The following is a 22293-nucleotide window of genomic DNA, read 5'->3' as shown; positions in this document are numbered from 1 at the left end:
TGAGACAGAGGGGCTTACCTTGCTGGGGTGGGTGGTTGCCGGCGGCTCTGTTGGTCGCCGGTCGGTCAGTGACCGTTGGGGCAGAGAATGAGAGAGGGTCGCATAGAGAGAGAGAGAGAGCGTAGAGCAAAAACCATCAAAACCTCTAAAACATGATCAAAAGCAGAAAATAGGCACATCGTAGTTTAGAGTAGATCTGTCTTAGTTAACTCGAAGTTGGCCCTCCCGAGCTCATATCAACATGCATCTTGTTGTGTGGTCCAGCTAATGTGACCGAGAGTTCTTGAACCTTATTCAAATGATTTTTTGGATCCTGTGTTTGGTGCAAAAGTTAATTTGATTATGATCTGCAGAATGCAATAGTGTCTTTTATACCCTAGTTTATACAGAACTTCTTAGTGAAGGTCACACGAGGGGTTTCAGCACAGGTCCTCATCGATGCTGATATAATTCCGTTGGCTGTTGCTGATGGATTCTCTTTCTTATTGAAACTTCTCCTTAGCTATGTGCACGTTAATTCATAGGAACAGTCAATTCTCCACATTTTGGAGGGACTATCTCTTGTATCTCTGTTTAATAGGGCGCAAGGAAGTTAAATATATTATGCAAATAGGCAGTCGGTCAGATTGGTTGTACCAGAGTGAGAGTTTTGTCTCTTGTGCTGGTTATTGGGCACACTGATAGAAATAATTAGACCAATTAATGCAGGTGTATAATTGGTGCCAGTCTAGTCCTCATCTCTGCTATCTTATTACTTTCAAAATTGGAATTTTCACCATGTGAACAAAGGAAAGTAAGTTGGATCTCTAGTGGTTTGACAATGAATAGGCATTACTTCATAGAGCTTCACAATATTCACAAACAGTTGAATTTACCTGTGCTGGTGGATAGTCTTATCTATTTCTTTTCTTCTACAGCTTCAATTAAATAGACTTAGTGATAAAGTAAGTTTGCCCTCCTCTTAGGTTTTGAGATATTTGTCTATAGTTTTTCCCTTAAAGTTACTGATCCAATTCAATCTGATTCTCATGAAGCTCTTTCTGAACAGCTACTATGTTCTCAGCTTCTTCTTATGTTATTTATATGAGAAGTTAATAGCACTGGCTGTTTTCTCTCTTATGCGATGGCAAAAATGTTTTTGCAGATTTCTTGCGTTGGTGGGTTTGGCTCTAACTCATACATGTATAAAATAAATGGGACAGCCAATATAAATGCCATCAGAGCTGCTTCAGAAGAAGGTATTAGCTAGCTGTAGTTAAGCACCTCTCCATATTGGTATGAGATTCAGCTTTATACGTTTTTTTTTTTCAAACCTTGAAAATGTGATCTTTCAATTCCATAAGAGGAGCTTAGTTATAAAATGTAGATAACTTTACCTGAATGTTAGAATAATATAATGTTCTGAAGTATTTAATTAATTGCTATGGATGGAATCCTTCCCCTTCTACCAATTAAAGCACCTTCCACAGTTTTAAGGTAATTCATGTTCCTTTTTTTAATTTTCTCCCGGGCCCTTAATATTTAAAGTCTTGCCTATTTGGGAATCCACATTGGTTATAAAACCACTGCTTCTACAGTTGATTGCTTTGTTTTGACCTGGATTTTTATTATTTAATGGTGCCTCTAGGAGGTAAAAGTAGGTTAACTGCCTGTAAGGACTGATGTTGGTAGCATTTGTAAGCGATGTTGAACAGTTAGAAAGGGTCTTCGTTATCCTTTGAGGAGCATATTGCACTAAGCAAGCTTGTCACCTCTTTTTTACAAATCCCAATGGGAGTTGTGAGAATGATTGATATTTTTAAGTACAACTTTCTTTTGATAGGTAGAGTTGAGGTATGGGGGATCTTAGTGACTGGACCTCATGAGCCTATCTAGGTATGCAGGAGGAAAATTGGGTCTATGTAATTCAACGCCCAAATCCTTGTTAGGAAAATAGTTTTTGGTATATGTAAATGAACCTAATCCTCTTTGATGTGGTGATTACGCCACCGAAAACATAATGGTGGATATATTGGTTAAATTTTCATAGCATAGTTGATGGGAAGCAAAGTGGTTAGCTGAAAAATTGGTGCATCCATAGGCTCTGTTAGAGATAGCTATGTAATTGTCCCACATTGGAATATGAGTAGTATCCCCTTTGTATAGAGTAGCTATAAATAGCACCTCTTGTATTGCATCACACACAATATCAATATATATCATATTTTCTCCCGTGCCTTCTCACATGGTATCAGAGCTATCGTGAAAGATTTATCGCTGTGCATAAATTCCAGCGATTCCGGGAAGTAAAATCAGTCACCGGAACCCTTTTTTCGGCGACTTTCAAAGTTGTTTTGCGTCTGCTTTGTCTCGGTCAGTGTTGTGCACAAAATCCAACACTACCACAAGAGTAGTCACTGTCCGGCGACCAAATCCCAGTGAAAATCTCCGGCGGTACTGTAGCTGTCCAAAGAAAATTTTCTGGCGAAGTTCCAACGTTGCGAGGGCCACCTTCCGGCCATTTTTTGGCGATGACTCTTCAGGACAGATTGTTTCCCTTGCAATTCCGAGCCTACCCATCCAGGTTACACCAAATTCCGCACACTTTTTTATTTTTCCGGCGTGAATAATGATTAAAAAAAAAAAGTGGACTTCCGGCCATTTTTTGAAAAAGTTCCTTTAGAACAATTGGGTCTTCTGGTAATTCCGATCCTACCCCTACTGTTTTTATTTCATTCCGACCACTTTGAATATTTTCCGGCTGCAACAGTAACTTTCCAACTGCTACAGTAGTTTCCTATTCTGGTTCAGTGTTCCTTACTCTATTTTCAGTGGATTACAGTTGATTATTTCTCTTATTTGGTAATAATTTACAAGATGTCTTTGGGAATTGATGTTTTTGGGTCTAAAAGCATGAGTTCTGGAAACTCTAATGTTATGATTACCTCGGAACCTTTAATGGGAGGTTCAAACTACTTAGCTTGGGCTTCATCTGTCGAGTTGTGGTGTAAAGGTCAAGGTGTGCAAGATCATCTGATTAAACAGTCTAGCGAAGGAGATGAAAAGGCGATAGCGCTTTGGGCAAAAATTGATGCTCAATTATGTAGCATCTTGTGGCGTTCTATTGATTCTAAGTTGATGCCTTTGTTTCGGCCATTCCAGACATGTTATTTGGTTTGGGCAAAGGCTCGTACGTTATACACTAATGATATATCTCGCTTCTATGATGTGATATCACGGATGACAAACTTAAAGAAGCAAGAATTAGATATGTCTACTTACTTGGGTCAGGTACAGGCAGTCATGGAGGAATTTGAGACATTGATGCCAGTTTCTGCTAGTGTGTCAAAACAACAAGAGCAGCGACAGAAAATGTTTCTAGTTCTTACACTCGCTGGACTTCCTCATGATCTTGATTCAGTACGAGACCAGATTTTGGCGAGTCCGACTGTCCCTACAGTTGATGAATTATTCTCTCGATTACTTCGCCTTGCTGCAGCACCAAGTCACCCAGTGATTTCATCACAGATACTTGATTCCTCTGTTCTTGCATCCCAGACAGTGGATGTTCGGGCATCTCAAGCTATGGAGAATAGACGAGGAGGCGGTCGTTTTGGGAGATCTAGACCCAAGTGTTCTTATTGTCACAAACTTGGACACACTCGCGAAATGTGTTATTCCTTAAATGGCCGTCCACCCAAAAATGCCTACGTTGCTCAGAGCGAGACTACAGGTAACCAGGGCTTTTCTGTATCTAAAGAAGAATATAATGAGCTCCTTCAGTATCGAGCAAGTAAGCAAACATCTCCACAAGTAGCCTCAGTTGCCCAGACTGACACTCCTATTGCTGGTAATTCTTTTGCTTGTGTTTCCCAGTCTAGTACTCTTGGACCATGGGTCATGGACTCAGGCGCTTCTGATCATATCTCTGGTAATAAATCACTTTTGTCGAATATTGTATATTCACAGTCTCTTCCTACTGTTACTTTAGCCAATGGATGTCAAACTAAGGCACAAGGAGTTGGACAAGCCAACCCATTGTCTTCTATCACCCTAGATTCCGTTCTTTATGTTCCTGGTTGTCCTTTTAGTCTTGCATCTGTTAGTCGTTTGACTCGTGCCCTCAATTGTGGTATATATTTTATTGATGATTCTTTTATTATGCAGGACCGCAGTACGGGACGGACAATTGGTACAGGTCGTGAATCAGAAGGTCTTTACTACCTTAACTCGCTCAGTCCTTCCACAACATGTCTAGTTACAGATCCTCCAGATCTAATCCACAGACGTTTAGGACATCCGAGTTTATCCAAACTTCAAAAGATGGTGCCTAGTTTATCCAGTTTGTCTAGATTAGATTGTGAGTCGTGTCAGCTTGGGAAACATACCCGAGCTTCCTTTACGCGTAGTGTTGAGAGTCATGCAGAGTCTGTTTTCTCCTTGGTTCATTCTGATATATGGGGTCCTAGTAGAGTCAGTTCAACCTTGGGATTTCGTTATTTTGTTAGCTTTATTGATGATTACTCAAGATGTACTTGGCTTTTCTTAATGAAAGATCGTTCTGAGTTATTCTCTATATTCCAGAGTTTTTGTGCTGAAATCAAAAACCAATTTGGTGTCTCTATCCGCATTTTTCGCAGTGATAATGCCTTAGAATATGTATCTTCTCAGTTTCAGCAGTTTATGTCTTCTCATGGAATTATTCATCAGACATCTTGTCCTTATACCCCTCAGCAAAATGGGGTTGCAGAAAGAAAGAATAGGCACCTTATTGAGACTGCTCGCACACTTCTAATTGAGTCTCGTGTTCCGCTGCGTTTTTGGGGCGATGCAGTTCTCACAGCTTGTTATTTGATTAATAGGATGCCTTCATCTCCCATCAAGGGTCAGATTCCACATTCAATATTGTTTCCCCAGTCAGCCTTATACCCTCTTCCACCTCGGGTTTTTGGGAGCACATGTTTTGTTCATAACTTAGCCCCGGGGAAAGATAAGTTAGCTCCTCGTGCTCTCAAGTGTGTCTTCCTTGGTTATTCTCGTGTTCAGAAGGGATATCGTTGTTATTCACCTGATCTTCATAGGTACCTTATGTCAGCTGACGTCACATTTTTCGAGTCTAAACCTTTCTTCACAACTGATGTCACTTCTGCTGACCACCATGACATATCTGAGGTCTTACCTATACCGACTTTTGAAGAGTTTAGTAATCCTCCTCCACCTTCAACCACAGAGGTTTCACCCATACCAACTTTTGAGGAGTCCAGTGTTATCCCTCCTAGTTCCCCAGCCACAGGAACACCACTCTTGACTTATCATCGTCGTTCGCGCCCTACATCAGGCCCATCTGGTTCTCGTCCTGCACCTGACACGGCTCCTACTGCGGATCCTGCTCCTAGTACACCGATTGCACTTCGAAAAGGTATACGGACCACACTAAACCCTAATCCTCATTATGTTGGTTTGAGTTATCATCGTCTGTCATCTCCCCATTATGCTTTTATATCTTCATTGTCCTCGGTTTCCATCCCTAAGTCTACAGGTGAAGCATTGTCTCATCCAGGATGGCGACAGGCTATGAGTGACGAGATGTCTGCTTTACATACAAGTGGTACATGGGAGCTTGTTCCTCTTCCTTCAGGTAAATCTACCGTTGGTTGTCGTTGGGTTTATGCAGTCAAAGTTGGTCCCGATGGCCAGATTGATCGACTTAAGGCACGTCTTGTTGCCAAAGGATACACTCAAATATTTGGGCTAGATTACAGTGATACCTTCTCTCCAGTGGCTAAAGTGGCATCAGTTCGCCTTTTTCTATCCATGGCTGCAGTTCGTCATTGGCCCCTCTATCAGTTGGACATTAAGAATGCCTTTCTTCATGGTGATCTTGAGGATGAGGTTTATATGGAGCAACCACCTGGTTTTATTGCTCAGGGGGAGTCTCGTGGCCTTGTATGTCGCTTGCGTCGGTCACTTTATGGTCTAAAGCAGTCTCCTCGAGCCTGGTTTGGTAAGTTCAGCACGGTTATCCAGGAGTTTGGCATGACTCGTAGTGAAGCTGATCACTCTGTGTTTTATTGCCACTCTGCTTCAAGTCTATGTATTTATCTGGTAGTCTATGTTGATGATATTGTTATTACGGGCAATGATCAGGATGGTATTACTAATCTGAAGCAGCATCTCTTCCAGCACTTTCAAACTAAGGATCTAGGCAGATTGAAGTACTTTCTAGGTATTGAGGTTGCTCAATCTAGCTCAGGTATTGTTATTTCTCAAAGGAAATATGTGTTAGACATTCTTGAGGAAACAGGGATGACAGGTTGCAGACCTGTTGACACGCCGATGGATCCGAATTCTAAACTTCTGCCTGGACAGGGGGAGCCGCTTAGCGATCCTGCAAGCTATAGGCGGCTGGTTGGTAAATTAAATTATCTCACAGTGACTAGGCCCGACATTTCTTATCCTGTGAGTGTTGTAAGTCAGTTTATGAATTCTCCCTGTGATAGTCATTGGGATGCAGTTGTCCGCATTATCCGGTATATAAAATCGGCTCCAGGTAAAGGATTACTGTTTGAGGATCGAGGTCATGAGCAGATCGTTGGGTACTCGGATGCTGATTGGGCAGGATCACCTTCTGATAGACGTTCTACGTCTGGATATTGTGTTTTAGTAGGAGGAAATTTGGTGTCCTGGAAAAGTAAGAAACAGAATGTAGTTGCTCGGTCTAGTGCAGAAGCAGAATACCGAGCAATGGCTATGGCAACATGTGAACTAGTCTGGACCAAACAATTGCTCAAGGAGTTGAAATTTGGTGAAATCAGTCGGATGGAACTTGTGTGCGATAATCAAGCTGCACTTCATATTGCATCAAATCCGGTGTTTCATGAGAGAACTAAACACATTGAGATTGATTGTCACTTCGTCAGAGAAAAGATACTCTCAGGAGATATTACTACGAAGTTTGTGAGATCGAATGATCAACTTGCAGATATTTTCACCAAGTCCCTCACTAGTCCTCGCATTAATTATATATGTAACAAGCTCGGTACATATGATTTATATGCTCCGGCTTGAGGGGGAGTGTTACAGATAGCTATGTAATTGTCTCACATTGGAATAAGAGTAGTATCCCCTTTGTATAGAGTAGCTATAAATAGCACCTCTTGTATTGCATCACACACAATATCAATATATATCATATTTTTTCCCGTGCCTTCTTACAGGCTCAACTATCAACAATTTGAAAAGGTACTGCATATTCAAGGGCGTGATCATTCATTTCATGAGTTTACCTTCCTTTCTTCTGCCTAGTGTCCTTAAGAGTAGATAAGAACGACATAACTTACCTTCTGGAAGTCCCTTTAGTTTGGACATCCCCTTCTAGTTTTAAATTTTGAGCCTTCCCCTTTCTGCCAAAGGGAACTTAATTTCTTTTCTTAGTATTTCCATTTTTTTTTCAAAGTTTTGACCGTAGAGAAGTGAATAATTTCAAAATCAATTTGGCTTTCTCCAAGTACCATGACTGCATCCCATGCTCAAGACATGTATTTGAAACCAATTCTCTCCCCCTGTCTTCACTGAATTTTTTCGTTATGCCTCGTTTCTTTGCATTCTCACTTTGGAAGTGCGCTTTTGCCTTTTTTGTTGAATGGTTAAGTTCTCATTTTTCAGACAATATCGAGACAAACAATTTGATTATGGTAGACTAAATTTGAGTGGTTTATAACCGTTAGAAATCCTAAAAATTAGCCTCTTTATTTGAAAGATAAAGTTTTGAGTCAATATTGATACTTTCCTGGAATTCAGCTCACTAGTTCTGTGATAGTTTTTCTTATCTTTTTTTGAGCTGAGAAGTTCTCTCTTTTGTAATCTTTGCATATTCTTGATGCCCGTTAATGATATATCACTTATTTCATCAAAAATTGAGACATTAGTTGATTATGGTAGACTACATATTTAATGATTTGTAGAAAGCCTAAATATTTGTTAAGTTCTTGTGAGAAGACATGGGAGAAAATATGATATATATTGATATTGTGTGTAATGCAATACAAGAGGTGCTATTTATAGCTACTCTATACAAAGGGGATACTACTCCTACTCCAATGTGGGACAATTACATAGCTATCTCTAACACTCCCCCTCAAGCCGGAGCATATAAATCATATGTACCGAGCTTGTTACATATATAATCAATGCGAGGACCAGTAAGGGACTTGGGGAAAATATCTGCAAGTTGATCATTCGATCTCACAAATTTCGTAGTAATATCTCCTGAAAGTATCTTTTCTCTGACGAATTGACAATCAATCTCAATGTGTTTAGTTCTCTCATGAAACACCGGATTTGATGCAATATGAAGTGCAGCTTGATTATCGCACACAAGTTCCATCCGACTGATTTCAACAAATTTCAACTCCTTGAGCAATTGTTTGGTCCAGACTAGTTCACATGTTGCCATAGCCATTGCTCGATATTCTGCTTCTGCACTAGACCGAGCAACTACATTATGTTTCTTACTTTTTCAGGACACCAAATTTCCTCCTACTAAAACACAATATCCAGACGTAGAACGTCTATCAGAAGGTGATCCTGCCCAATCAGCATCCGAGTACCCAACAATCTGCTCATGACCTCGATCCTCAAATAGTAATCCTTTGCCTGGAGCCGATTTTATATATCGGATAATGCGGAAAACTGCATCCCAATGACTATCACAGGGAGAATTCATAAACTGACTTACAACTCTCAAAGGATAAGAAATGTCGGGTCTAGTCACTGTGAGATAATTTAATTTACCAACCAGCCGCCTATAGCTTGCAGGATCGCTAAGCGGCTCCCCCTGTCCCGGCAGAAGTTTAGAATTCGGATCCCTCGGCGTGTCAACAGGTCTGCAACCTGTCATCCCTGTTTCCTCAAGAATGTCTAAAACATATTTCCTTTGAGAAATAACAATACCTGAGCTAGATTGAGCAACCTCAATACCTAGAAAGTACTTCAATCTGCCTAGATCCTTAGTTTGAAAGTGCTGGAAGAGATGCTGCTTCAGATTAGTAATACCATCCTGATCATTGCCCGTAATAACAATATCATCAACATAGACTACCAGATAAATACATAGACTTGAAGCAGAGTGGCAATAAAACACAGAGTGATCAGCTTCACTACGAGTCATGCCAAACTCCTGGATAACCGTGCTGAACTTACCAAACCAGGCTCGAGGAGACTGCCATAAAGTGACCGACGCAAGCGACATACAAGGCCACAAGACTCCCCCTGAGCAATAAAACCAGGTGGTTGCTCCATATAAACCTCATCCCCAAGATCACCGTGAAGAAAGGCATTCTTAATGTGCAACTGATAGAGGGGCCAATGACGAACCACAACCATGGATAGAAAAAGGCGAACTGATGCCACTTTAGCCACTGGAGAGAAGGTATCACTGTAATCTAGCCCAAATATCTGAGTGTATCCTTTGGCAACAAGACGTGCCTTAAGTCGATCAATCTGGCCATCGGGACCAACTTTGACTGTATAAACCCAACGACAAACAACGATAGATTTGCCTGAAGGAAGAAGAACAAGCTCCCATGTACCACTTGTATGTAAAGCAGACATCTCGTCACTCATAGTCTGTCGTCATCCTGGATGAGACAACGCTTCACCTGTAGACTTAGGGATGGAAACTGAGGACAATGAAGATATAAAAGCATAATGGGGAGATGACAGACGATGATAACTCAAACCAACATAGTGAGGATTAGGGTTTAGTGTGGTTCGTATACATTTCCGAAGTGCAATCGGTGTACTAGGAGCAGGATCCGCAGTAGGAGCCGTGTCAGGTGCAGGACGAGAACCAGATGGGCCTGATGTAGGGCGTGAACGACGATGATAAGTCAAGAGTGGTGTTCCTGTGGCTGGGGAACTAGGAGGGATAACACTGGACTCCTCAAAAGTTGGTATGGGTGAAACCTCTATGGTCGAAGGTGGAGGAGGATTGATACCAAACTCCTCAAAAGTCGGTATAGGTAAGACGACGATGATATGTCCTGTGGTGTTCCTGTGGCTGGGGAACTAGGAGGGATAACACTGGACTCCTCAAAAGTTGGTATGGGTGAAACCTCTATGGTCGAAGGTGGAGGAGGATTGATACCAAACTCCTCAAAAGTCGGTATAGGTAAGACCTCAGATATGTCATGGTGGTCAACAGAAGTGACGTCAATTGTGAAGAAAGGTTTAGACTCAAAAAATGTGACGTCAGCTGACATAAGGTACCTACGAAGGTCAGGTGAATAACAACGATATCCTTTCTGAACACGAGAATAACCAAGGAAGACACACTTGAGAGCACGAGGAGCTAACTTATCTTTCCCAGGGGCTACAAAACATGTGCTCCCAAAAACCCGAGGTGGAAGAGGGTATAAGGCTGACTGGGGAAACAATATTGAATGTGGAATCTGATCCTTGATGGGAGATGAAGGCATCCTATTAATCAAATAACAAGCTGTGAGAATTGCATCGCCCCAAAAATGCAGCGGAACACGAGACTCAATTAGAAGTGTGTGAGCAGTCTCAATAAGGTGCTTATTCTTTCTTTCTGCAACCCCATTTTGCTGAGGGGTATAAGGACAAGATGTCTGATGAATAATTCCATGAGAGGATAGAGACACCAAATTGGTTTTTGATTTCAGCACAAAAACTCTGGAATATAGAGAATAACTCAGAACGATCTTTCATTAAGAAAAGCCAAGTACATCTTGAGTAATCATCAATAAAGCTAACAAAATAACGAAATCCCAAGGTTGAACTGACTCTACTAGGACCCCATATATCAGAATGAACCAAGGAGAAAACAGACTCTGCATGACTCTCAACACTACGCGTAAAGGAAGCTCGGGTATGTTTCCCAAGCTGACACGACTCACAATCTAATCTAGACAAACTGGATAAACTAGGCACCATCTTTTGAAGTTTGGATAAACTCGGATGTCCTAAACGTCTGTGGATTAGATCTGGAGGATCTGTAACTAGACATGTTGTGGAAGGACTGAGCGAGTTAAGGTAGTAAAGACCTTCTGATTCACGACCTGTACCAATTGTCCGTCCCGTACTGCGGTCCTGCATAATAAAAGAATCATCAATAAAATATATACCACAATTGAGGGCACGAGTCAAACGACTAACAGATGCAAGACTAAAAGGACAACCAGGAACATAAAGAACGGAATCTAGGGTGATAGAAGACAATGGGTTGGCTTGTCCAACTCCTTGTGCCTTAGTTTGACATCCATTGGCTAAAGTAACAGTAGGAAGAGACTGTGAATATACAATATTCGACAAAAGTGATTTATTACCAGAGATATGATCAGAAGCGCCCGAGTCCATGACCCATGGTCCAAGAGTACTAGACTGGGAAACACAAGCAAAAGAATTACCAGCAACATGAGTATCAGTCTGGGCAACTGAGGCTACTTGTGGAGATGTCTGCTTACTTGCTCGATACTGAAGGAGCTCATTATATTCTTCTTTAGATACGGAAAAGCCATGGTTACATGTAGTCTCGCTCTGAGCAACATAGCCATTTTTGGGTGGACGGCCATGTAGGGAATAACACATTTCACGAGTGTGTCCAAGTTTGTGACAATAAGAACACTTGGGTCTAGATCTCCCAAAACGACCTCCTCCTCGTCTATTCTCTATACCTTGAGATGCCCGAACATCCACTGTCCGGGATGCTAGAACAGAGGAATCAAGTATTTGTGATGAAATCACTGGGTGACTTGGTGCTGCAGCAAGGCGATGTTTAAAGTTAACTTGTTTTTAAATATAGAAAAACGTCATTCTTTTTTGAACAAACTAATAAAGAAATACTGCCACCTACAATGATACAGACTACAGAGGGATTTTTTTAGATCATTTAACCATTAGAATTCTTACACATTCCGGGGATATGTTTACAATAGATGTACTTGGTAAATACTCCAATAATTATTTGATGTTGTTCTTATCAAATAAAAAATTATATCTCCACTCGACTCTTTAATCTATATGAGCATTTGATCAGTTTGCACATCTTCAGTCTGCATGATGATTGTCTTGTTTAGGCGTCAATTTTGGATAAATTACTAAAAATGTACTTTTGCTGAAGAACTGCAATATGCATTTTTATGTAAACAGAAAGGAAAATTTGGCCTTGCTGCTGTATTGGTATAATATGTTGTTGATGCTGGAGTGGTGGAAGCGATGTTGTTAATATATGTTTTATTTCTGTGTGCAGGAGTTAAAAGATTTGTTTACATCTCTGCTGCAGACTTTGGTGTTGCAAATTACGTGCTACAAGGTTATTATGAGGGGAAGGTATTAGCTCAATACGTTTGATTGATGTAGACGAGTTACTAATTATATGCAGAAGATGTTGCCTTTTACAGTTCTACTTAGAGAACAGTGAAGGACGTTGTGTGGTATGTTATCCTTGGTGATTCAAACTTACACTTTTGGGGGTTGTGGTCCAAAGAAATTTCTGCCGAGGTCATGCCAAGAGCTATTGGGGGTCCTAAATCGAGCCAATCCTGAATCTTAAGTCAATAACTTGTTTTTGTTCTTCTGAAAAGCTTCTAATTTTTGGTGAATAATCTGGTATTCTTCAATTGTTAGGTCCTTTTTTCAAATTGGATCCATGGTTGTATAAGGTCGTAGTATAAATTTCCTTTCTAGAAACATACATTAGATTTTATTATTATTTTGTTCTCTTTAGTCCATCTTTAAACATTTCAAAACTACATCTCTTAATGGTGGTCTGTGAGCCCATTATATTCAGTTGCAATGGGAGGGTTGAGTACATAATGTGGGAATTTCATGTAGGCTGTTTTGTGGACTCGGGTATGAGTGTCGCATATGAAATTCAAGTAAACATAGGTATATACTATTTTATATATATGTATTATTTGTAAGGGAGCGTGTAATGTTACCATTACCTTCGTCCTATCCTTGGACCAGGTTTTCTAGGAAGGCTCCTGATAAGATCTTCGACCAGGTTTTCTGGGAAGGTTCCTGATAATAGCCTCTCCGAGGGTCTCTTAGAAATCAAGTGACATCTAATAGCTGTTAGGTGGCAATGAAATATTTGAGGAGCCTGTTGCTGAAAAAGAAAGCATTCCAGCCGCGAAAGAGGAGAGAGAAGCAAAAACGTCCTCCCCCTAGTTGGCAGAAGTTACTTGATATTCTACCCGTATCACAGAGATTATGATACCATGTCGAAGTAGATTAGAGCCTTTTATTAACTTGATTATTGACATTACAACTGTGGCTCCTTATATACGAGTCTTAGACTATGTAGAATATGATTAGGCAATAATGCCCGGTACTAGTAAAGTAACTAAATGTTCTATAATAAATACCAAATATCCTAAGGTATTTTGTGTAGTATGTTATAATATTTTCCTTAATCCTGTTTAATGAATGCAGACATATATCAGTCTGGACACACATTTCTTGATGTTCACCATAATTATAATACGCTACTCAGGGTCAGGTGTATGTAGTTGATATCATTTGACTAATTATAGATGTTTTCCTTGTTCTTTCGGTGGGTAATTTCCCTATCTACTTGAACATTCCCTGTCTAAGAAAGAGGCTTGGGGCTGGTTGATAGTCCCAAGGGGTCTTCCCCTGTCTGGAATCATAGTTTTTAAACTAATAAACACTACAGCACCAGTTATGTCAATTCTGCTTCCACTCCCCATCTTTACTTCAAAAAGAAAAGGCAAAGGTAAGAAGATTCTTCACGACTTAAGGTACCTCAGATGTAAACAACTTTGGAGGACTTGCACTGACAAATGTTACAAAAATAAAATATTAGTGTCTAGGACATAATAAAAGGAATAACCAGCACCCAATTGTGGAGCTCACTGTTCAAGTAGGTTGAATGAGGGGATGGAATTTGGAGAACCTCTGAAAGTGACCTTTTTGTTCTTTCGTCTCATGTCTGTATATGTTATGCAGAGAGCTGCTGAAACTGAGCTGCTAACAAGATATCCATATGGAGGTAAGCTGTTCCGGTTTTCATTCATTACCTAACTACTTTGTGGTGTGCTCACTATGTCTGTCTAACTGGTCGACGTGCTAACTGACATAACATGCAAAATTGCTCCTTAGGCGCGATATGGTTATTTTTGTTCAAACTTTTGGATAAGTTATCTTAAGTAGTTGTCATCAGATCGTAAAACTTATGCCTTCACTTCAACCCAACCCTTTCTGGTAGGAGAGCTAACTCTAATGAGCAACGTAACACAGTATTAATTGCTTCTTTTGGGGTTTTCCTTCCCAATCATATAGTTTCATTTCTTGTTATATCTTTAAGAATTACAGCACCGCATTAGAGATGGCTTATGTAACATGTATTGGTCTTGTTGAGGAAAAGGAAGAGGAATGATGTGAGTAGCATTTAGATCAATGGAAGAGAATCTGCTGAATTGGTGGCCCGTTAAGAGGCTCAAAATAACCGGTAAAAATGTTGAGGATTTTCCACGTTTAGTGCTTATTCTGACCCAACTCTACAAATCATAGGAGAAAAAGTGCAATGGGTGAACAGAGGAACACTCTCCTTGTTATAGCTGGAAACTTTCATTGTATTGCAAAAGATAGTGATATTTGAAGTTAATTTCTACTTGCAATTGTATTTTTGTTTTGATGATTTAAGATAAGTGTTGAGACTTATTCACATGTTTGTAAAAACCCATCTGGTGATATCTAGTTTTTTTCAGGAATAATTCTGAGGCCTGGATTTATCTATGGGACCCGTCGTGTCGGGAGCATGAAATTGCCCCTCGGTGTAGTTGGTTCTCCTCTAGAGATGGTGTGTATCCTTTGCTTATTCTTACTCCTTTTCATGCACAACTACTGCATATACTGCTTATTCATCCTGGAAGATGAACAAAAGTTGGACCGCCCACCTTCCGTTACATTTTTTCTTTTATAATGTACATCGAAGAGTAATTACTTTTTTGTTTCGTCTAGCTGTCATTCCTTAATGAAACTCCTTAGGTTATTGAATTGAACATGTGCTGTATTATCCAAAGATGAAAAGCCCCTCAAACCCCGTTCTCCTCTCTGCACAAAATTAATAAATAAAGTAATAAAAGAATTATTAGCTTGGAAAGGGAACAGGAGTCTCTTTCCTTACCTCATGACAGATCCATACAATGAATGGTTGTGCTGTATGACTCTCATCCATACAATTTTTGCAATTATTGTGCATTGTGATAGTTTCTGTTAGTATGTTGATATATTGTTGGTTAAAGTTTCTCTTGGTTACATTTTCAGATTTTGCAACGTGCAAAACCATTGAGTCAAATACCCCTTGTCGGGCCACTGTTTACTCCTCCTGTGAACGTCACTGCAGTAGCTAAAGTTGCTGTAAGAGCGGCAACAGACCCTGTATTCCCTCCTGGTGTGATTGATGTTTATGGAATCTTACGCTACAGTCAGCAGAGATCTGTATAAGGTGAAATGATTTCACCTGAAAATAACGATACCTACTGGGAAATTCCTTTTTAATCCTCATAGACCCAATAAACTCCACTTCTCAAACTTATCATGATGGTAAAGTGTACTACTTGCGAGATAGATATGGTGCCATTCAATGAATGATGTTTTTGGAGTTGACATTATCATCTGCTTGTAGTTAAATAGCCTACATATGGCAGATACCAGATGCTTATCCTCCCCCCCCCCCCCCAGTGTGGATGTTGTTCAGTTGGTTTCCCCAAAGAGTCAGAAAATGGATGCAGTAAAGTACAAGGATCAGTTTCTTTTTCTTTTTCCCTTTCGTTTTAGTTTCAGGCAGAGCAGCTTATTTTGGCACTTCGTAGGATGAAAGAAAAAGCAGAGCAGCTTGGTTCAGTTCATCAATTTGTTCTGGTGGAGAAGGCTAGTTGAATCTATGCAAGTGCTTTAAATATGAATAAATGACAATTCACTATCAGATGAATAAGCGGATACACGAATAAAAGAGCAGCAAATTGCAGTTCCGGGCAAACAGTTGCTTTTACCGAAATGTTGTAGTTTTTCCAGTAACTTGGTTTGTATTGGTTGATGAATATATTGTATTTGGCCTATTTTTCTTGACCAAATGTTTGGCGAGGAAGTAACCGAGTTCATTTTCATCGACGGCGTGCATGTTGTTAATGTTGATTTGCAGGCGATTAGAGATGCAGAGTAGTTCATGAGTTTATTTCCATTTTCCGATTTTGAACTTTGAACTAAGGCGTGGTTCATTAGTATGCGTAATTGTCTGAGTTTTACCATGTGAAGCGAATGTTTTGGTTCGCACTGTCTTATGTGGGAGTTCTGAAGCTGCTTTAGGAGACGGTGAAATAAAAGATAAAAGTTATTTAATGTGTGGCCATTTGTCGAAAGGTTAGAGAAAGTATAATTTTATTTATTTAATTATATTCTCAATAAAAAGACAGAATTTATGTCCGAATTATCTAGTTGCACTTTCTTTACTAAGATTATGTCAAGGTTCTGTTATTTCTAAATCCATCTTTAAACTTGTCGTACTCTCATACACGTTGGGAGTACGTTGTTTAGCAATTACTTAAATATATATATATTTTTTTCAAGTAATATATAATAAATAGGCACAGTTAATTGATGGTCATTTAATCAACTAAAATAAATATGTAGTTGAATGCATAGAGAAATTTAAAGTCATCCTTCAAATATAATGGCAAATTTATATTCAAATATAATGGCAGTCGTCCTTCAAAATGTTAAATCAAACTCTAGATAGAAATTTAGCTATTCATAGTCATGCCAACAAGCATGTTAATAATTGAAAATATTGATATACAAACTAGAAAGAATTGAAAGAAGAATTCTTGTGATCCGTTGCTTGCACTTGTTCCAGCCGACTTTTCTTGCTAAAATAATGTCTAACCCCCCTAAAAACTAAGTTTAAGAGGTATTTATATGCTAAAATAAATTTAGGGCAGAAATAATCAAGCCTCAAGTTGATTGTGAGTCAAAACATCTCGAAAAAAGAATTTATTAAGGTAAATGTATCTAAATTTTTCACTCTACAAAGTTAAGCTCTTTAACTTCACATGAGTATAATAATATTTTGAGCTAACATTTACATTTCTTATATTTTTCTTTTCCTTCTATTTTTCTTAGCTTAAATATTCAAATTGTTATGATTTCTACATGCAATCTTTTCTTATAAACCCAATCATAATTCAAAATGTTTTACTATCCATGTACAAAACGATATAATTTTTTCAATTTTATAGTAATTATATGGGATACACGTGCATTATACATGTCCAGGGACTAATAAAACTGAAATTAGAATGAAGGATATATAGTGTTACATAAGGATATATATATATATATATATGTGTGTGTGTATATATATATATATCCCAGTTTGCCGAGGGAGCAACCTTATTTTTCACCTTGAATTGGTCAAAATATGCGGAATTTCTTACTTTCGTGGAGGATTAGATACTGTAACTGGGGGTCTGTGGCTGACTGATATTGCCCATCGCCATTTAACTATTGTATTTATTTTTCTCATTGCTGGTCATATGTATAGAACCAATTGGGCACAGTCAGCGAAAATGTTCAAAGCACTACCTTCGTCAATTATCTTGATGTCGAAAGGGAAGAGGACAGGGTCTTACTTACTTAAAAAAAAATAAAAAAGGATCACTTCTTATGGACTCGTTGAGAATGATTCTGATCTAGTTCATGGCCTATTAGAAAAATTCCCGCTCTCATTGAGGTCAGGGGTGTGTGTATATATATATATATATACTTGGAATTGGTCAATAGTAAAAGCTCAGGGAACACAAATAACAAAATCACGATTATTTAGAGAATGTCTCTACTTTAATTTATTAAGGAATAAATTAAAACTATCTCCTTCAGACGTGACTAAGCTAAGCTACTCCTCTTAGTCAAGCTCAAGGAGCAAGTGGATATTTTATTCTAGCACAATAGTACACACTGAGTTTTTTTATCGGATGTCCCCGAAGGGACCGCACACTCAGTTCATATTACTTGAAAATAGGGAGAACTCAATATACACTGTCAGAGTGAACTCAATCACTAACAGACGTGATAGAACGGATGAGATTGCTTCTTTCATAACCAAATGTTCGGGTTTGGGCCCTGCCAACGAAATTTTGCCTCAAATCGCGCGGGAGACGGGTTACACCAATCATCTCTTTTAAGTGCTCCAAATATTTTGGAGATAAATACCAATTAGAAGGTCTGAGACGACCCAGAAAGCACTTGATCATATCATGATCTGATTTGTAAGCCTACTTGGGTCTTGAGTATTTACTCAGAGGAGGAAAGATTTGCTGCTTTCATACTTCTTCTTCCTGCTACGCCCTTGCTTTCCCACCGCTCCGTGGGGGGCCTTTTCTTCTCACTTGAGAGATGCGATTTGAAAGAAGAGAAGAGGTTCTATCTCCAGGCTGTAAAAGGCATCTTACGGTATATGAAGGGTTTTCTTGGGCTTGGCCTAACCATCACTCAGGGACTTTTAACCACCTTCTTTGCATTCTCCGATGCCGACTGGGCTGGCTGTCCCGATAGCAGACGGTCCACTACTTGCTTTTGCCCAATCCCGAAATTGGTTCTATACATATGACCAGCAACGAGAAAAATAAATGCAATAGCTAAATGGCGATGGGCAATATCAGTCAGCCACAGACCCCCAGTTACAGGATCTAATCCTCCACGAAAAGTAAGAAATTCCGCATATTTTGACCAATTCAAGGTGAAAAATGGGGTTGCTCCCGCATAAGGTGGAGGGAATGAAGGGACCTGCAGAAGGTTGAAAAGCCGTATTGCGCTAGCGCAACGTAAAATTTTTTGTTAGAGAATGTTTTCCCTTTAAATGAGGCCAATACGATATGAATTTGAAATAGTCAGATCAGTCTAATAAACAATACTGAACAAGTCGAACAATCCTTTTTGCTATTTTATTTTGGTTCACACGCAACCTATATATTTTAAAATCTCTTACTTAAGCAATTAAGAATTAAATATGATTTCACCTTTTTCTCAATTTGGGAGGTTGCTATGCTTGTTTTTATAATAATTCGATGTTTAAAATATATTTGAAAAAAACCGTTTGATTCCACTAATGACACATTAGACGACGACCCACTATACTTATCATGATAATATAAGAGGTGCTTAAGGAAACTTCTGTGATATGCACGAGCCATTAAAAAAAAAAAACTTTTGTTTACAATTTGCTACAACAAGGAAAAGTTTTACTGTTGTCATTTTCACTTTTTTTCTTTCTCTAAGTGTCATATCATAGAAACTAGAAAGTCAATGGAGGAACAAATGAGTCATTTTCTATGGTAGTTAAGCAAAGCGGAGCTATATTTTAATTATAAAAATTATTATACTGAGCGGTTGTTATTACATTTTTTGTGATACTTAAAGAAGTTAGAGTGTTTTTTTGTCACAAAAAATACCTTAGTAACTTTAATACAATAAATTAAAGTTGAGCGATCATACGCGAAATTATTTCGGGGAAATAAATGCATAAAGGTCTGTAATAAAATAATTAGGTTAAAATATGTTCCAATAAAATATAGTACGTTGTTAGAATAAATTTGCAAGTCTTTTTCTTATGATGTTGTCCCCTTACGATCATTTGGAGATTGTGATCGTCAATGAATACGACTCGACTTAAAATAATTATTGAGAAATCATTTCTTCAATTGAGAAATTAATGATATTCAAATTCGTGGCTTAACTTACCATTATCTGCTTATCGTCAGCCATTCAGTTGACTTCATAAAATTTCAGTCTTTTTGCTGTACCTGTTTATATAAATCAAAGAAAAACTAACCTAAATAGTTGTCCATCCAACTGTTTAAATAAAATATATTCGATGAGTATATAATCTATATATAATCAAGTATAATTAATAAATAATATAAATATATCGGCTATAAAAAATAAATAATAAATTCGATCGACTATCTATGTGAAATTCTTTATTCAATAGTGTAGTTTCTAAAACAGTGAAGATTTGGTGTTCCAACTTGTATTATTCAGTCATGTAAAAGGGTACATTTATATCTGAAGAAGTATAATGGTAGTAGGAGTTTTGTAGACGAGGAAGAGAGGTTTAGGAGACATATCCAACAATTTGAATTCAAATGAGAATTTTAGCTCTGTTTATCCTTATCCTTATCATGCCCCCGCAAGATTGGCTCCACTGGTTGGAGGCCAATCTTGGTCACAAAGTCAGAGAAAGGTCGTCGAGGTAGAGGTTTTGTTAGGGCATCTGCAAGCTGTGAGGCATTGTTAATGTGCCGAACATCAATTTGATTCCTTTCAACTTGATCACGGACGAAATGAAAATAAATGGCCACATGCTTCATTCTACTGTGGAAGACAAGATTATGACTGAGATAAGTGACTCCAACATTATCGCATAGGATTTTTGGCGGAGTCTTAGGTGGAAGATGCAGCTCCTTAAGGAGATTAACAATCCAGTTTACTTCAGCTACAGCTCCTGCAACAGCTCGATACTCAGCTTCAGTGGATGAGCGAGCAACTGTTCGCTGCTTTTTAGAATACAAATTGATGGGATTGGACCCAAGAAGAATGACATAAGTTGAAACTGAGTGTCTTGTATCAAGCATTCCGCCCCAACCAGCGTCAGAGTAAGCATGAAATATGGTAGTGGATGAGGGCCTTATGAGAAGTCCATAGGTGAGTGTTTCTTTGAGGTATCTGAGCAAGCGCTTAGCTGCTTGCCAATGTCGAATTGATGGATCATGTTGGAATTGAGCAAGCTTATTGATGGTAAAGCAAATATCCGGCCTTGTAAAACTAAGATACTGAAGAGAGCCAACGACCTGTCTATACAACTTCACATCTGCTGAACATGTTCTATCATTAATGCTTAGATGCTCACTAGTAGACATTGGAGTAGCAATACCATTTGCTTCCAGCATGTGAAATTTATCTAATAGCTCAGCGATGTACTTGCTTTGAGTAAGTAAGAGAGCATCTGAATGTGGATGACTTTGACACCAAGAAAAAAATGCAAAGATCCAAGATCTTTGATAGAGAACTTGTTGCCCAGCAACTTGATGGTGTGGTCGACATGCTTGATTGACGAACCAGTGACAACAATATCATCGACAAACATTATAACAAAGACAAGGATATTGTGTTGACACTAGACAAACAGTGAGTTATCCGAGTGAGTTTTGTTGAAACCACATTAAAGAAGAAAGTTCTTGAGCTCTGTATACCAAGCTCTTGGAGTTTGGCGAAGTCTATAAATGGATTTATGAAGTTTATAGACATAATTGGGATAAACAGGATCAACGAATCCGGGAGGTTATTGCATATAGACTTCTTCATGCAAGGTGCCTTGGAGAAAGGCATTGTTGACATCTAGTTGGCGTAAGGGTCGCCTGAAAGACATTGCTAAAGAAATAATTAGACGAATGGTGGTATGTTTAATGACTTGACTGAAGGTAGAATGAAAATCAATACTAGGTCTTTGGTGAAAACCCTTTGTAGCTAGACGCACTTTATATCGTTCGATTGATCCATCTGCATTGTGTTTTACACAAAACACCCACTTGCAGCCTATCATATTTTGTAAAAAAGTTGGAGGAACTAGAGACCAAGTAAGAATTATTCAAAAAGGTTGAGTATTCAGCATGCATTGCATCGTGCCATTCAATATATTTGTTTGCTTGTTTAAACGTATGAGGTGCTAGTGGCAGTGTTTTGTTGGGCGAGATAGAAAGGTAATCAAAAACTTGTTTGGGCTTTAAGACATTATTTTGAGATCTCGTCACCATTCTTGAGGGAGGAATAGGTACCACTTGTGTGGTAGAAGAAGAGAGAAGAGGCGTAGTAGTGGAAGAAGAATAAGGTGGAGAAGATCATACCTCGAGTGAAGGTGAAGCATTATCCTGCAATGATAAGCTCGGAGAACCTTCCATGGGTGGCTGCTGACAAGGAGAGTTGCTTGAGGGAGGAAATGAGATAGGTTCAAATGCAATATCTGATTAGTTTTGTATTGGAGAAATATTGGTTGGTTCTGTGGAGTGGATCCACTAGTGCAAGAGTGATGGTTCTATTCTGGGAAGACCTAGCTGACTATTTTTGAATCGAATATATGTTCCACAAAGAGTACATGTCTCTAGATGAATATTTTGGAGGTTGAAATATCAAGACATGCATAACTATTTGTAGAAGGTGAGTACCCCATGAAGGCACAAGGTCTTGATTTGGGAGCAAGTTGTTGTTATATGG

The 22293-nt window shown here is 38.9% G+C and overlaps 1 protein-coding gene across 2 annotated transcripts in view; it reads left to right on the top strand.

The window, feature by feature from the left end:
• Positions 1-16136, top strand: part of LOC104223512 (uncharacterized protein At1g32220, chloroplastic) — a 33729-nt gene extending 17593 nt beyond the window's left edge. The window contains exons 6-10 of one of the 2 annotated variants that reach the window (XM_070164941.1): positions 1145-1238; positions 12251-12330; positions 13975-14017; positions 14736-14827; positions 15295-16136. In XM_070164941.1, the coding sequence (XP_070021042.1) occupies positions 1145-1238; positions 12251-12330; positions 13975-14017; positions 14736-14827; positions 15295-15474 (489 nt within the window). In that variant the 3' untranslated portion in view covers positions 15475-16136. Of the gene's footprint in view, positions 1-1144; positions 1239-12250; positions 12331-13974; positions 14018-14725; positions 14828-15294 lie in introns of both variants that reach the window. The other variant, XM_070164942.1, reaches the window with a different exon arrangement.
• The last annotated feature ends 6157 nt before the right edge of the window (positions 16137-22293 follow it).

Source organism: Nicotiana sylvestris, chromosome 12 (genome assembly GCF_000393655.2).
Source record: "Nicotiana sylvestris chromosome 12, ASM39365v2, whole genome shotgun sequence".
Lineage (NCBI taxonomy): Eukaryota > Viridiplantae > Streptophyta > Magnoliopsida > Solanales > Solanaceae > Nicotiana > Nicotiana sylvestris.
This window is presented reverse-complemented; position numbering and strand designations above follow the sequence as displayed.